At 39.7% G+C, this 17,553-nt stretch overlaps 1 protein-coding gene across 3 annotated transcripts in view; it reads right to left on the bottom strand.

The window, feature by feature from the left end:
* The window catches only part of SOGA3 (SOGA family member 3), a 62,388-nt gene that overhangs the window by 4,970 nt on the left and 39,865 nt on the right, over positions 1 to 17,553 (bottom strand). Inside the window, exons 6-8 of one of the 3 annotated variants that reach the window (XM_042987139.1) lie at positions 15,451 to 16,626; positions 13,709 to 14,015; positions 5,208 to 5,395 (exon numbers count right to left, since the gene is read on the bottom strand). In XM_042987139.1, the coding sequence (XP_042843073.1) occupies positions 13,905 to 14,015; positions 15,451 to 16,626 (1,287 nt within the window). In that variant the 3' untranslated portion in view covers positions 5,208 to 5,395; positions 13,709 to 13,904. Of the gene's footprint in view, positions 1 to 5,207; positions 5,396 to 6,525; positions 6,675 to 13,708; positions 14,016 to 15,450; positions 16,627 to 17,553 lie in introns of those variants that run through there. The other 2 variants (XM_042987137.1, XM_042987138.1) reach the window with 2 other exon arrangements.

A 17,553-nucleotide genomic window follows, 5' to 3' on the forward strand; every position in this document is an offset into this window, starting at 1 on the left:
CAGTAGGCAAAGTGCTGTTCAAAGTACTGAGAAGCAGTGTTTTAAAAACAGTTTCAGAGGGCGGATGTCATTGTCAGTCCAGAGTTGAGAAATCCACTCACAGCAGCTGGACCTTCTCATCCCTGGGCGTCAGTAAAATCCGTTATGCACCCCGCCCCACTGTTTTTACAGCCCAGACGCAGACACTGGAACAGGCAGATGTTGAAATAATCTTGCACTTAAACAGTGCCCATAGTTTAAAACACATCAGCAGTAGCCCCTCTATATTTTGCCAGAATGAATCACTTGATTTCAAACGGTTAGGAAGAAACATACCTTTTAGCTCTGGGGAGAAATCCTATGGATGTTCCATTTGGTCAATCTAGCAATGGAAGGATAGCTAGGTTTTTTTTTTAAAGACAAAAGTCTCAGCTCGGTGAATTTTGCTTCTTTGCAGAAAATGGGAATGCAAAATACGTCCAACCATGCAAGAGAGCAGTACTGGCAAATCCCTTTTAAACCTTCACTCCTTTCACAAATCAAGAAGCCGCTCAGGTCAGTGTCACAGCAGCAGCTGAGACTCCTGTGACGTCAGATACTTGGAGGCGGCCTTCAAGCCACTCTTCCAACCAGAGCTCTGTAACTTTAGAGCAGCTCATACTCTGGGTAAACAACTCCAGGTCCAGGACATTTTTAGCTTTTATAATGGAGCCCACTATTTTCAAACTTGCCAAAAGGGCTGGTGTTAATATCACACAATGACAATGGCCAATTTTAGAGGTTATTTGAAAAAGTCACCTCCTTCTTTATAGTCAAGAATTATTTCCTTGCATACTTCTCTCTTTCCCTTTTTCAGTGAGAATCAGAATGTACTCTTCAGTGCCCTGAGAAGTTGGTGTCTGGATGTGGCATAACAACATGTGCAACAATTTTATAGATGTATATATATACACACACACACACACACACACACATACACATATATATAATGTAATATATTTAATATATATATATATGTATGTAATATGTTTAATCTCCAAAGATTTGTGAAAACGTATCAAACTTCTGTCTTTAAATAAAGTAGGAGTGGGACATATATACAGACCAGCCTCATACTCTTTGTGTTTCTATGACAGCTTGCTGTCTCTATCTACAATAGTGATGTCTTTCTGCTAGAGGAAGCCAGAGACCATAGAAAAGAATAACACTTATTATGGGAGGGAAAAAAACCAATGAGATGCCCATGTGTTTGTTTTCAGTTGAGGTGTACCACAGCCCAAGTATATGGAGAGGCTCCCTAAACCATGGCCAAATTGATCTCTCCTGGAAATGCCAGGGAAGATGCCTCTCTCCAGCAACATTTGCAGGTTGCATGTGAACTTGTACATGCATCCATCTGCTCATGTTTGGTTTAACTGAGTTAAAGAAAGTGTCTAACACAATTCTGTGTCTATTTTAGCAAATAAGCCATTTAAGGGTTTAAATACTAAGATCTTATCCTCAAGTCTGAAGAATTTCCTCTGTGTGGTCATTAAAATGTTACATATTCACTTTCACGTTATTTTTGCCTGCTTCCATATGAATATTTCATGGGGACCTCAAAAGTTTAATTATAGTAACCTGCCCATGGTAACGCGTTAGTACATATAGTACAATTGAAGGAAATCATGCTCTGTGTTTTGAAAGCCTGGCATCATAATTTCAAAAGCAATAACAGTAATAATAGTTATAGCAATAATAGTGATTACTCATAGAGAGACAGCTCTCTGCAAAGCTCTGGGCTAAGTACTTAGAATATATCTTTATCCTAGTTCACCCTCATAGCAAATATATCTGTAGATATTATTACCCTGATCTTACTGATAAAACCATGGCTGAGAGATGGCAAGTATCTTGCTGAAGTTTGTAGAAAAACATCATGTGGAGGAATAGAGCTTGGAACTGGTTTTTCTTTTCTTTTCTTTTTAAATTTTTAAAAATTAATTTATTTATTTTGAGAGAGAGCAAGCACAAGCAGCAGAAGGGCAGAGAGAAGGAGAGACAGAATTCCAAGCATGCTCTGCACGATCAACACAGAGCCCAATGCAGGGCTTGAACTCATGAACTGTGAGATCATGACCCGAGCTGAGATCGAGAGTGAGATGCCTACAGATTGAGCCACCCAGGCTCCCCAGAACTGGTTTTTCTAACTGGAGATGCGAGAATTTTGCCACAGAGGTCTTGGTTTCAATTCTATTGCCACCACTTATCTGTGTGAATTTTCAAGTGTGTTTCATCTGTAAAGGGATAATTATATTTACTTCATGAGGTTGTTGTAAGAGTATGAGGGGACACTTTTAGTGCCAAGCACACAAAAAAAGTTGGTTTATTTCTGCCTCTAACCTTACCAGGACAGGAGGATAATCATGGGGTGGGGCAAGGGATTGCCCCAAAGGACCTCTACAGAATTATCTAATAACATTGTTCCCCCTACACTCTCTTCCATTCCAAACCTCTTAATTTCCATGAGTCCTTTGTGAATTGAATCAAGACTTTTCTAAATCCTATCAGAACTTCAGATAATATGCAGCTAAGTATGGGAGAAATGATGTTGGGCTATACTCTATAGTATCACTCAATAGTACCTATTTGAATGCCCCCCTTCCATGGAAGCCCCAATAATTATTTATTGCAGGTGCTTCTATCTACTTCTTTTCATGGTAAAACCGACCTTAAATTACACAGAATCAAAAACTAGGGAGAGACACTGACAAGAATTTCACTCCAGGTATATCACTTATTCTAGTATTTAGCAACCCTTTTGTTGAATAATTTTTTTGTATGTAGTAGCTTCAATTTCCATGCTGTATTATATACCCAGAAGATGAAAGCATACAAAGGCAATAAATATTCAGTGCAGATGCTTTTGAATCTTTCCACTAAAAACTTTTAAGAAAACTTTGAGAAACATTCCTACTGGTATGTATGTAAAACGAATGGATTAAAAAGACCGATGCTGGTATATTCAGCCCTTTAATGATATTCAGATATCTTGAAGTGCCTGACATTTTCAAGCAGCTATCAGAATGGTTGAAAACATTATGGCAAAAATGCAATTTGTTGTATACTCTAGATTACTTTAAACCATTTCAATATTTACACCTTCAAATATGAAATTGGCCCAAATAATTGCTCTGTATATTGAAGAGAATTTGGAAGAATCATGCATATCTGGTGACATACTGATCCTAATTCAAAGTATAGCTAAGGGATAAGGACATGTATAACATAATATTTAATGTAAAGTAAATGCAGCAACATGAGCTGCTTCAAGAAACATAAAAGAGAATCCTGAAAAGGATTTGAAAAGGTCTACATGCATAATGATATTAGGCCACAAACTAAAACATTTTGGAAAGGGTGAAAAAGGAATATTGAGTACATAAATGTTTCTAGTTGAAGGTGTTTCTAGATTTAGAGAATTCTAGAGCCAGAAAGAACCTCTGAAATCATCTAGTCAACCCTCTCATTTTATAGCTGAGGAAAGAGGCCCTGATGTTAGGTCATCTGCTTAAGGTCACAGAGCCACTTACTAGCAAAGCCAGGAATAGAATTCTGGTCTTCTCATTCTTGGTGGAGTGCCTTGAAGTTTAAAATTCCATGGAGTTCAAGGGAAGGGAATAGAACCCAGGGATAGGGGGTTGGGGCATGAGAGGTTGAATTCTGGCCTTGTCAACTTTTAAGTGCAGTTTTCTGTTAAGTCCATATGAGGGAGATGACATTCCATCTTCCAAGTACAGCACAGGAATCAAATAGCAGAGTATTTACCTTGATGACAGCTTGTCTAAAGAGGCTGTGTCTTGAGATAATATAAATCTTGGGTCAAAATGCAAAGACAAATGGATTTTCATTTAGTGGTTGAAGGAAATCTGGAAATAGATGCTCCAATTTTGCCTTTAGCAGGCCAGTACACATTTAATTTATAGTTTGCATCTAAGTGATGATTTTGAAGCATCACAAAGTAGTTATTTATTTAGTCTCTTTATGCTGTGACAACTATGGTTGTGTATGAGGCTGGGTGGCTTCTGACTTCTTGCTTGTATAGTTTTTCTGTTCTTTTTCTTTTCTTCTTGAACCATATCTACCAGTTGAAAGGGTACTGTGTTTCTACTTTCCTTGGCAAGGAGATGGAAAAAATTGGAAAAGTGGTGACTTTGAGAAACTGAACTCGGGGCGCCTGGGTAGCTCAGTCGGTTGAGCGTCCGACTTTGGCTCAGGTCATGATGTTGCAGTCTGTGAGTTCGAGCCCCACGTTGGGCTTTGTGCTGACAGCTCGGAGCCTGGAGCCTGCTTTGGATTCTGTGTTTCCCTCTCTCTCTGCCCCTCCCCCCATATGCTTTGTTTCTCTGTCAAAAATAAACATTAAAAAAAAAAACTGAACCCATTCTAATGCATATTAAAATTTAGATGCTCTTACAGATGTCATATTTAAAATAATCCTTTCCTTTAGAATAATGCATGTTTTGCAATTTTCATAATACTTTATGATATAGGGTCTCAGTTGCTTAGCAGGACTCTCTTGACTCTTAAATTATCTTCCATTTCTAGGGAGAGGTCTTGGGCACTCCAATTAGCATTCCGTGTAACAAATATCTGTGAGCACCAACTCTGTGCCAGGTATACTGTCGGACCCTAAGGCCCAGAAGAAGAATCAGATAAATCCTTGTTTGCAGCAAGCTTGGTCAACTCTGAAGATTCCTGAAATGTAACCTGTGGCATTGACTGTCCACATTCTGAGCAGCCCACGACCTTGAAATAAACTTACAAATGAAAGCAAAGAGCCTCTCCTGGTGGTCCCCATTCCATCAAGGTGACCACAAACTTGTGGCACTTCCAGACTTACTGGACACTGCAATCACTCAGAGAATTATATATAAAAAAAAATTATGAAAGCTGGAACTTGCCCTCAGATTTTTGGAATCAGGTCATCCAGTGATGAGGCCAAGGTTTCTTAATTTTTTAAAGTTCCACAGCTAATTCTGTCAAATTTGGTCCTGTGTTATTTTAGTCCTAGAATGACAGAGTTTGGATTTTGTGTTAGTGATAGAAATATAATTTTGATACTTATACAAGAGTCTGTTTTGGTTTATAAAATTATGAGAGTCACACACAGAGTATTTATTACCCATGAAAGTTACATATTTAGATTGTTGTGTTTCAGTGAATGTGCTTATTTCCCCAGTGCTGGATGTCTTCCCTCTGGAATCATGGGATGCTGGCTCTCTCTTCTTTCTGAGGGCTGGTGGCATGTCAACAGCGTTTTTAGCCAAGCAGATCTGTCATGGGGCTTATGTACAGGCATTTCCAGATGACAGAAATATTTAAAAAAAAAAAACAGTTTTAAACTATCTGTTCTTTTTAAGTACTGGTCTGTATTCTGAAGAAACAAAACACAAAAACATTTTAGAAGTATGGGCTATTTAAAACTAGAGATAGATCTTGCTTACTGTTCTCAAATTAGTTTTTAGCATCTCATTATATTATTTCCAGATTCTTGAGCTAGGAGATTTTGATAATGATGACAACAAAATCTAAATAATAAAAGTACTACTTCTTATTCTAGGGCTACCTCTTATTCTAGAAAAGAACCTTGGGAACATTGGTCCACCACAAGAGGGCTGCCCTGAGTCACTTCTCTCTGAAAGGAAGTTCTAGCAATACTGTGGGGCTGAGAGGCCATTTAGCCAGTATAATTTGAAGATACAGCAATAAGTCCCCCGCCTTCTCCGAGAGTTGTTAGCCCACATATATCTTCTACCACAAATGTTCAATGTATCATCATTAGGTGGTAGCACTATATCTCCCGTTTGTGACTAATAAAATTTCATTGACAGAAGAAGCAGTTACATCTTGGCTAGTCACATCTTGGCACATAAAAGAAGAGCTAGAACACAGAAGCGACTGGAAGGAACAAATAAATATAGGTAAGCTTTGACTGCAGCCTGGGAAAAGAATCCGTTTCACAAGACATGGAGTGGGGAGACAGAGGGAAGATCAGAACAGGATGCTGTATGGGTGGGTGCCCAGGTGGAAAGAAATGTGACATCATGGTGTGGGAAGGCTACAGTAAAAAAATCTAAAGATAAGGGTATAGACAGGCCATAAGCCCCAGTTCAGCGCAGCCCTGCCCCCTACTCAATCAGAGCACTCTCTGGAGCCCCCAGACCCATGGTCCACACCAAGGCCTCTCAATAAGTCCACATGAGACAAAAACACAGTACCCACAAGGCTGTGCTTGCCCTGACGCTATATTCTTTTGTTGATGTTGTTGCCACTGAAATATTTTGCACAGGAAAACTCCCATGACTTCATTCTTATCTATTCTGAGTTTACCCTGCTTGTCTGAATCTATCCACTTTCTACAAATATCAGTACTTCAAACAAATAGCTACTTATGAGCAAATTATATTCCCTCTAAGGTGAGGACATGAGTTTGTTCTCTTGAAAAGCTTTCTCACCTCAAGATTTGTGACATCCAAGGCTGAGGGATTCCTAATTTCCGTCAATACCTCCTTTGGCTGCTTCACTGTGGCTTTTCTCCCTACATGGAATCTAAGCAGTTAGAGTAATGCTAACACCCTCCATGCAGTGGCCCTGGTGCCTCAGCAGATATGCAATTCCTTTCAGGTATAGGAGCTCAGATTCCTGGGAGTCACCTATAATCCAGAGTAAATTAATTTTGCTGATTTTGTTAACTTTGTTAACTTCTCCCTCTGAAGTTCTAAATGACTGACTGAAGCTGACACCTAAGTTGTTCTATTTAAAAAGTTGAGGTATGTGAGGGCGCCTGGGTGGCTCAGTCAGTTAAGCGCCTGACTTCAGCTCAGGTCATGATCTCACAGTTTGTGAGTTCGAGCCCTGCATCAGGCTCTGTGATGACAGCTCAGAGCCCGGAGCCTGCTTTGGATTGTGTCTCCCTCTTTCTCTGCCCTCCCCTGACTCATGCTCTCTCTGTCTCTCTCTCAAAAATAAATAAACATTAACAAAAATTTAAAAAGTTGAGGTCTGTTTTCCCTATCCGGGAGTTAATGATACAGAGGAAATGAGATGGATTGTGCAAAAGTTGCACATGTTCATGAAAAACAAGAAAGGGAATTATGAAGTAGATGCTAAGTGGAGTTTTCTGACTTTAAGAAATAATAGACTCTATCAGGTATATTTCAAAAAACAAACTCTTAAATTCCCTTTCCTTACGAAATCATTTGAGGCCAGTAGGCAAACTGATACGCTTCTTTCTGCCCCTCACACCCTCTTAATTTTCAACGCATAGGTTAAGGCAAGTACTTTCGACATGAACTTAAAAGAGCTGACTTGTGGACTTTCAAGGTACATTATGTTGGATAACCTCAGAGAGGAACAAATGCTATTTGCCAGCCTTTGATAGTCACTTAATACGTCTTGTTTGTTAATGTACATATTTAAGCAACTCAACTCAAAGCACTCAGAAGGGACTACAGAAAATAAAGAACACACTTTTTTCAGAATCAATCATTTCCAGAGCTCCATCTCTGGCATATGCAGTATAAAAATTCCTGAAATAGTTGCATCATTTCTTCTCTCTCTCTCTCTTTTTTTAAGTTTATTTATTTTGGGAGAGAGAGAGCAAGAGCAGGGGAGGGGCAGAGAGAGGGAGGGAGAAAGAATCCCAAGCAGGCTCTGAACATCAGCGCAGAGCCCTACACGGGCCTCAAACTCATGAACCATGAGATTACGACCTGAGCAGAAACCAGGAATGAAACGCTTAATTGACTGAGCCACCCCAGCGCCCTGCTGCACCTTTTCTTAATACTGCCAGGACATTTGCATTTTAGGAAGTGAATTAGGGCTCTAAACTTTTCTAAAAGGTTCTAATTTTTAAATTTGTGCTATCCTCCATATTTAATATTTAATATTTATTTTCGTATAAGATAAAAACTCTTATTTATTTAATATATCTGAGAATATACTAATAACTTAAAAGAAAAATAATCAAAACAAAAGCAAAATATTATGAACTGAGCTTGAATTTTGGTTTAGAACATTCTAAAACACAACATGAATACTTTTTAAAAGGCTGAATAACTGCTAAAATTCACTACATATTCTTATATCACAGTAAAGTTTATATTTATAAAATTTTGTGATTTTATTTTCAGATATTGAGTTTTGATGGTACCCTATTTTGAAAAATAGCTATAGAAAAACTTATACAACTATGAACTAAAAGCGTTTTGTAATTTTAACAATGAAACTGAATAATCAGAAAATGTCAGCATATTTAAGTTTATTAAATATAAACATCTGAGATATACAATGAAGCTCTTTAGAATGATATAGCCTGGCTTAACAATGGGCAGTGAAAAGTAGAAATTTCTGAAATTTCTCCTCTTTTTTTAAAGAGGTGGATGTCACCCCTACTGCTCCTATTCTCTGATCAAGTGAAGTTATAACAGTACTTGAAAGTTGCTCCTGGAAATGTTTAAAAATTAACTCACAACTTCACTAGGAAAGCCACAGAGTTATTTTAAAACTGAGAGTGAGTAGTGTAGAGTGAGTGAGTCTCTAAGCAGAGAAGGCATGGATTGAAATGTATTTATTAAGTTCTATGGAAAGGATCTTAAAAGATTCTATGATTCTGAACAGACTGTCGGAAGGACCAACATTTAAAACAGCTACCATCACTTCCCCTCGTCCCAACTGATCACACAAAAGCACTACTGAGAAGCATTTGGTATGTTATCACATTCATTATTGCCTCTATAAAGGATTTCCTGTCATGTCCAGGCCATAAAGCTTTCTTACTCTGTATGAGTTTCCCTTTGGAATCCCACAAGCTATTGAGAATACCAGGACGTACTCAAAGGTTAATCTAATCAAAATATGGATGCAATCACTTCCCCTACCAAAGCTAGTTCAAAACTACAGAGAATCAAAATGATCTCTCATTAGGCCTGACTGGTTTATAACTAGAGTTTAAGCAGTAGTGTCTTCGTGAATACTATTTTTGAGTTGTACCAAATTCCAGCAGTTTAACGAGCAGCCAACTTTTCTCACTTTGTGATATCATCCTCCACTACGTTCTCCCCAATCCTTACATTCAATGAGCGCATCTGACCTGAAGCATGACTCCGAGACGGAAGCGGGCTGTAGTTCTACTGGAAGACAGCTGCGAATGCTGCACCAATATGTGGAGTTCAGACTTAGTTACCAAGCTGACATTCTCTGGCAGCCGATTAAATAACCATATCCCACTCTACCACACGAATTGAAGTGAAGGTTGGAGAATGCAGGCCAATACACATTCCAGGCTCAGCACTGAATTTTCCTTTGTTTTATGAGTTTGAGTAGCTCTGCTTAAAAATAGCCAACTAAATTTTTTTCTTAAATCCAGGCCAAATTACCAAAGACACTCCTTCCTACGCCCAAGAATGTGCATGCAAGGGAATTTTCTGCAACAAGGTTTACTTGTTTGAATTATCTTCAGGTCTAAGGATGAGGCTGGTGTTTTGATCAGCCCAGACCTGTCTTGGTAAGCCTCTCCTTTCTTATTCAGGCCACAAGACATGTTGAGGTATATGTAGCACCCCTGTATTTGTTTATTTACGGTATCATTCCATCCAAGAAAGCCTCAGGATTTTATTGTTTTCTTGGGGAAATCTAACATGCTGTCAAGTGTCCAAAATAAATTGCAACCACGAGCCTTTTTGTTTTTACACTGGTTTTACACTTAAACAATTAGCTGTTTACATATCTGTCCTGGTCAGGCAACCAATAAAAAGTGCTAAAAGAGTAAAAACCAAATTTTACTTTGTACCTAACAGCCATCACTTTACAATGTTTGTTGAACAGACAAAGGATCTATGTAATCTGCTGCATTGTCACATCTCTTGTGTATGCTTTCTCATCTTGGTTTGGATGGTAGAGTCCGTTGGCACTCATCATTCCTGGAGCGTTTGTAGTGCACCACATGGGAAGCTTTGTGGCAGAGATAACTGCATAAAAATCCCCAAAATGGTAGATTGTCAGGGTGTATGTGTGGGGTCATCTTGAGGCTTTAATGGAGCGCATGCATGTGCCTATATCGCCAGGTGTGTGCATGACCCTGCACATACACACTGCCCATGTTCATTTTCCTTTCTGTCATATATTATTCCTATTTGTCTACTCTGATTATGTATGTTGATTTTGAGAACCTGTATTAAGAGTTTCTAACACTGCACCACTGTGGAATTAGAACCGCTTTGTCATAGTGGCAAGGGCAAATGATGAAACTTTAAGGGCTACTGAAACCTAGACAACTTTTGATTGTATATAGTGGGTATCACATAGCTTACCCTAGCTTTGGTTTAGGCTGTGTGTACATATTTTAGATAACTCAAACATCTCAAGAAATGATTCTTCAGGGTTTAAGAAAATACAAATACCTGGACTCAAAAATTCACTTTCAGTTAGTGAGGTAGGGCCTCAATTTTAGAAACATACCAGGAATGCTGATGTGCAGACAGGATTGAAAACCACTGATCTAGATACTTAGTTCTTGATCCTTCTTCTCACCATAAAGAAAGTTAAAATTCTCAAGCCTGTTTCTTAAAGCCACACAGTGTAGTTAATATCCATGATACTTCTGAATTGAACATATGCACTGCATATCATGCTTCATCAGAGGGACAATATTTACAATTTGGGTGGGACAATTATTTGAGATTATGACTCCTTTCCTCTTACTGCCAACGGAGCTTCTCCATCATTGTCACAACTTATAACACCTCCATTAACCACCAAATGTTCCATAAGTACCTGAGAATCATTGCTTTGGTGGATGTATCTGGCTTCAAAGGCAATAAACATTTCAGATACATTTCAGCCATTGAATATTTACTTTCAGTTCTGTTGACAAAATGGTCTCGCTGAGATGGCAGACTTGAGGCTTATCAAGGATCTAACACACAGACTTTGATTTTTAAAGTGGTTGTTTCCACTGAGATTTTTTGTAAAGTAAACTTGATTTGATTGAATCAGTGATTGAATGATTGATTAAATATAGTATTTACCTTATTTCATTTCTTTTTGTCATTAAGTTCTTTTTTTTTTTTTTAAGTTTATCCATTTATTTTGAGAGAGAGTGCATATGAGCAGGGGAGGGGCAGAGAGAGAGAGAGAAAAAGAACTCCAAGCAGACTCCATGCTGTCAGTAAAGAGCCATACACAGAGCTTGATCTCGCGTCTGTGAGATCTGAGTTAAGATCAAGAGTCAGATGCTTAACTGACTGAGCCACCCAAGTGGCTCGTGACGTTCTACCTAGCCTTTTGAAATTTGTTTTGTTTAATGTTTATCTATTTTTGAGAGAGACAAGACAGAGAGTGAGTGGAGGAGGCACAGAGAGAGAGAGGGAGACACAGAATCTGAAGCAGGCTCCAGGCTCCCAGCTTTCAGCACAGAGCCTGATGCGGGGCTCAAACTCATGAACCATGAGATCATGACCTGAGCCAAAGTCAGGCGCTTAATTGACTGAGCCACCAGGCGTCCCATCTACCTAGCCTTTTGAATCTCTAAGATGAAAAGTCAGAAGTACATAGTGACAGATTCTGTTGACTAACTACTCCTCACTCCAGATCTCTCTTCCTTCCAGAATAAAACAAAATAAAAACCAAAAAGAAATTTAAAAACCTGGAGATTAAGAGAAGTTATTTTTAGTATAATTCTGTGCTTTATAGAATTAAATGAAATTTAACATACAATTTTCAGTTCTCAATAAATGTTAGCTATCATTTATTATCATCATCTAGTTATTTGATTGTTAAACTAAGATGTATTTATGTTCTTTTTCAGCATCATATAGAAAAAGGGTTAGGAGCAGGCTCTGACCAGATCTGGCAAAGCTATTTCATGTAAATGGATTACCTTCACTGTTAGAAAGCTCTCTAGAGGAGGTTATTAGTAATTTATACATATTGAGATTTCCCTTGTAAGTTTAAATATATATATATATATATATATATATATATATATATCCATGTATTTTTAAAAGGATGTGATGTGGTTTTTCACTTATTTTTTCTTTTTTTTCCCTTTTTTTTCTTATTTTTTCTTTTCAAACTTTTATTTAAATCCCAGTGAGTTAACATACAGGGCAATATTGGTTTAGGGAGTAGAATTCAGTGGTTCATCACTTTCATACAACACCCAGTGCTCATCATCACAAGTGTCCTCCTGAATACCTATTACCTATCTAGACCATCCCCCACTCACCTCCCTTCCTCAACTCTCAGTTTGTTTTCTATCTGTAAGAGTCTCTTATGGTTTATTTCCCTCTTTCTTCCCCCACCCCCCATATGCTCATCTATTCTGTTTCTTAAATTCCACATATGAGTGAAATCATTTGGTATTTGCCTTTCTCTGACAGACTTATTTCACTTAGCATAATACACTCTAGTTCCATCCGTGTCATTGCAAATGGCAAGATTTCGTCTTTTTGATGGCTAAGTAATATTCCATTCCATCTTCTTTACCCATTTATCAGTCAGTGGACACTTGCACCCCAAAGTTCAAAAGCAACATTATAAATAATAGCCAAACTATGGAAAGAACCCAGGTGTTCATCAACTGATGACTGAATAAGAGCAGTTATTTTAAACTGAATTGTCAACTATTGTGAAGTTTTTTCCCTTCTTCTTCCTCTTCCTCTTCTTCTTTTTAATTAATACTCAAAGGGAAATGGAGGTACTGGGGGATGAGGATTCAGGAGATTGTTACTAGAACCAATTTTTGTAGTAGAGCAAAAATTTTCCAATGTTATTCTTGATGCTGAAGTGCAAGATACCTCACTTTACCACAGATTTTCGTATTCACCAACCAACCTGCAAACATTTCTGAGTACATAACTTCCACGAATGTTGGTATTTCTGAATCTTGGTGGCAGTGGTGCATTCCAGCTTTCTATTGGGTAAATAGTCAATAAGATGGACAGAATAGGACACTTCAGATATATGGAACCTATCTGGGCCATTTTAAGGATGAGGAGAAAGGGGGATGTTCAGTTTCACCTGAGTTTATACTAGAGATCCACTCCCGCTGGAACTCTGCTACTGGCCTTGGATTGCGATTTAATGAAATTCTAGAGAATGACCATATTTTCCTTACTCAACTGTCTGCTATGGAGGCAGTTCTGTGTGGTAATCTATTTATTATAGAGGACAGAACTCCAGACAACACATCTAATCAGCAATGAATGTCCAAGTATAATAGGTAAAGGCAGAAATGGCTGTTTTGACTGGAACTGGTTAAATGCAGTAGGAGGGCTATAACCATTTTCTCAATGAACTAAGGCCTAATTCACTCTCATGCTTCTGAACACATCTTTTTAGACAGAATACCACCAGCATTGCAATAAATTATTGAGTTTCTGTGATGGTCACATTTCATTTGTTCACCATAGTTTTCATTGCCATTTACTGGATATCAAAACTAGTTAGTCTGATAGAATCTAGCAAAGTTACTTTCTAAATCTGTCTATATTTTGAAATGTGACACCAACTCGTGAATGTCTAGGTTTTCAGTTATCATAATAGTCAACTACTGAGAAATAACTGACAGACTTAGTCAATTTTTACAACCATTCTTACGATTATTTATCAAGAAGAGTACAGCTTAATATGCAAAAGAAAAATATTACAATGACTTATATAAAAAAAATCACAATTACATCCTTACCTGAAATACTTTAATGCTTGGGCTTCTTATTGAATTTGGTAGTGGTAAGAGGTGTCTTTTTAAAGAAATAAGCAGTCTTCAGTGTTTTTATAGCATTGATTACTACAGAAATTATACTTCTTTTACTTCTTGTCTTGAAGGGTGAACAAAATAAACAAACTGAAAATACTACAATGAATGGTAAATGATGAAAGATTTACAGTACAAAAAACAGTGTAAAAAGGAAGACAAGTTTAAATATTGTTGTGTAAGAAAGTGATGAAAATAATACAAGAATGAGAATAAGTAAAATGATAGGCTGGAACATCTGGGAAGGTAAATGCAGAGACAAAGAGAAGAGTTAATTAATAATAAAATTTTTAAAACTTAAATTTATATTAACTAATCTAAGCATTCATCCAATTTAAGATGAAGAACCCTCCCTTAAGCCTAGACTTACAAAATCTGAAACCTCTTATTATTATACACAGTGCTTTCTCCCACTCTGATCTCTATTTTTTCCCCCTGAAGGTATAATTGAAAACCCACATGCTCAACGTGTTCAAAAATCTGCTACAAGGAAACTAAAAACCAACTATTTGACATAATTAGAGAAAAAAAAAAATAAGCTTTAACATTTCAAAATCCAACAAGTTGTATCATAAAACTTTTTTTTCCATAGCAAAGCAGAGCAACATGCAAGGTAAATAAGCAATAGGGTTGCAATTTTTCTAGTTGTGACTAACAGGCAGTTAATTTAATGTCATGCTTCTGTGTAGTGACTGATTTTTGAGTGTAAATCTCTTGCGTGTCTTAAAAGCCATGCATGCTCTTGTACTTCCGTGGCTTCTCCAATGGATACTGGACAGGAGGCTTGCCAGAGAGGTAGCAGTGCCTATGTTTTACAAATTCCCTTTTATGTGGTTAATTCTGACAAAATGCATGGGTCTTTGGCCACCATACCTGGCTAGAGCAGCTCAGTCCAATTCATCAGTTGTGCCTCTACAAATTAGGATGAAGGAAAAATGCTGGTTTTCCCTGTTCGGGAATAGTTATTACTATTTCTTTGAATTAGCGTTGCGTTAAAGCTAACGTAAAACACTCCTTCCCCAGTCCTGAGATTCTCAGCTAGAGAGCTGGCAGTGATGTGTTTCTAGAAATAATGATCATGTTACCACCATTCGTGGCAAAGGAGAGGCTTCCAGTTTTTCCTCTTGGTGGGGCTCTAGACACAATATCACCTCTCTTTATTGCGGGTTTGTACATCTGTCAGTAGTTATACGATACTCCTGGATATTTAGTAATGAAAAAAAAAATTACTTTAAACCCAACTTGAATCTTGGGTTTAATCTTGAACCTGCAAATCTACAACTGAAGATTCCCATTTGGGATCTTCTTGCAGGTTGATCAGTTAGAATCAGTAGAGTAGTACCGAACATGCTGACAAATAATGATGTATCTTCAACATCCTTTAATCTTGACACAAAAACTGAGGGTGTGTGTGCACATTTCCTTTTTAAACACAACAGCGGGGAGGTCGTTACTAAGTGACTGGGTTATGGAGACCTGAGGCCTGAAGAAGGACAGTGTGAGAAAACAGTGTGCTGTGGGGCCACCAAGCCCAGTGAGGCTCTGAGCGGGGGGAAGGGGGGGGGTCCCTAAAGCGGGGCGTGGAGGTCGGTGCGCGGAGACGCCCCGCCAGGGACCACGAATCCGCGGACCTGCCTCGCCATCGCCGTGGCTCGCAATAGGCAGAACTGTACCTGACTCACGGATATGGGCTCCTCGGCGCCGCGGTCTTCCGCAGACTTGGGCACCTCCAGGCGGTCGATGAAGGTCTGCAGCTCCTTGCGGAAGGCTTTCATCTGCGCGTTGATGCGGTAGAGCAGCTCGTGCTCGCGGATGCGGCTGCCGTCGTCCTCCTCATCCATCAGTCCGAACAGGTCCCCGTTGGCCACGTAGATGCGGGCCTCGGTGATGATGGTGCTGGTGTCGGCGATGAGCCGGTCGATGGTCTTGCCCAGGCGCTCGGCCTCCGAGCGGATGTCCTTCATCTGCTGCCGGTCGGAGAAGCTCTTGGGCCAGGGCCCGGGCGCCGGGTAGAAGGAGCGGGTGGGCGTCAGGCAGCGGATGTTGCGCACCTCCTCCGAGTCGCTCTCGCCGCCGATGGGCCCTTCGCGCTTGCGGTGCGGCGGCCGCGAGTCGTCGTCGCTCTCCTTCTTGCCCGCGTCGCTCTCGGCGTCGCTGTCGCGGGGGCTGCCGCGGATGCCCAGGTGCGAGGCCAGGTCGTAGCGCTGCATGTTGGACATAAGCACGCGGTTCTCGTACTGCAGCTGCATGACCTTGCCGCTGAGCTCGTTGATCTGCAGGCGTGCCGCCTTCAGCTCCTCCTGCAGAGCCTCGGTCTTGGCGCTGTCGTGGTGCCGCGCGCTCTCGTGGCCGCCGGACTTGTACTTGTACTTGTTGAGCTCCGCCGTGATGCGCTTGTTCTGCTCCTCCAGGTCGGCCACGTTCCGCCGCAGCAGCTCCGTCTCGTCTTCCACCAGCTGCAGGTGCTGCCGCAGCTCCGACAGGGATTCGCTCTGCTCCCTCATGAGGGGGTTGGCCGAGCCGTTGAAGTCGTCCCCCCTCAGGTCGTCCAGTTCGGCCTTCAGGCCTCTGTTCTCCACCTCCAGTTCGACGATTTTCCTGCCCAGGATGTTGGCTTCTTCCTCCACCAGTCGCAGCCGCAGCTTGAGTTCAGCCTCCCTGGTGCTGGGAGGGCCCCCCGCTTCTCCTTTGGGCAGAGGACTGTCCAGATCCCCATAAAAGGATCTGTACTTCTGAAGCTCGTGTTCGAATCTGTCCTTTTCTTTATCAATCTTGGCCATCTTCTTTCTCATCAAAGCGGCTTCTTCCTTCACGAACTGCAGCTGGCATTTTAGATCTTCATTGTCCTCCTCATTTGAGGAAAAGAAGGGAAGAGGAATACATCATTTTATGTAAATCGAGAAAACAAAGAGGACACCTGCAAAAATAATGGCTTTTTCTTGTAATTAAGATTCAACGAGAGAGACAAAGCGCGAGAGAAAAGTAGATGACGTATACTTTCTACAAATCATTTAAGATTATTTGGCAAAGCATTAGAGACTGTTAAAAACTGAGAACAAACTGAGGGTTGATGGGGGGTGGGAGGGAGGGCAGGGTGAGAGGGAGGGCAGGGTGGGTGATGGGTATTGAGGAGGGCACCTTTTGGGATGAGCACTGGGTGTTGTATGGAAACCAATTTGACAGTAAATTTCATATATTAAAAAATAAAAAAAAAAATAAACTTCCATATGCTCATCTTGAAAAAATAAATAAATAAATAAATAAACGTTAAAAAAATCATATAAAAAAAAAAAGATTATTTGGCAGATAAAAAATTAGGACAATAGCACATCCTGGAAACAAAAAGAGAAACACTGTGGTCATCACTATTCAGCGATTATCATATGTTGTAACTGCACACAACTGTTGGGATGTCATTTCAATAACGTTTGTTTTGTATGTTTTACATGATATGAATTCCCCTGTCTATAAATAAATGTGAAACCTATTCCCTGGAAGGAACGTGGACTTAACATGCACTCACTGCCATTTACTGAGCACTGACTCTCAGCCATTTTCTGTAAAGTTCTTTATACATGTGACCTAATTTAACGTTAGTAAACTTACTAAGTAGTATACATTGAAATACTTGGTTTAAAGATGTTCAATAACTTGTTCAAGGTTACAGAGCTGGTAAGTGGCAAAAGACAAAGGTGAAATTTGAATTCATTTCTGCCTGACTCTCAAGCTTATGATCACTCTAAATGGTCAAAGAGGGTAATCTCTTCTTCCATCTT

This window comes from Panthera tigris, chromosome B2 (genome assembly GCF_018350195.1).
Source record: "Panthera tigris isolate Pti1 chromosome B2, P.tigris_Pti1_mat1.1, whole genome shotgun sequence".
Lineage (NCBI taxonomy): Eukaryota > Metazoa > Chordata > Mammalia > Carnivora > Felidae > Panthera > Panthera tigris.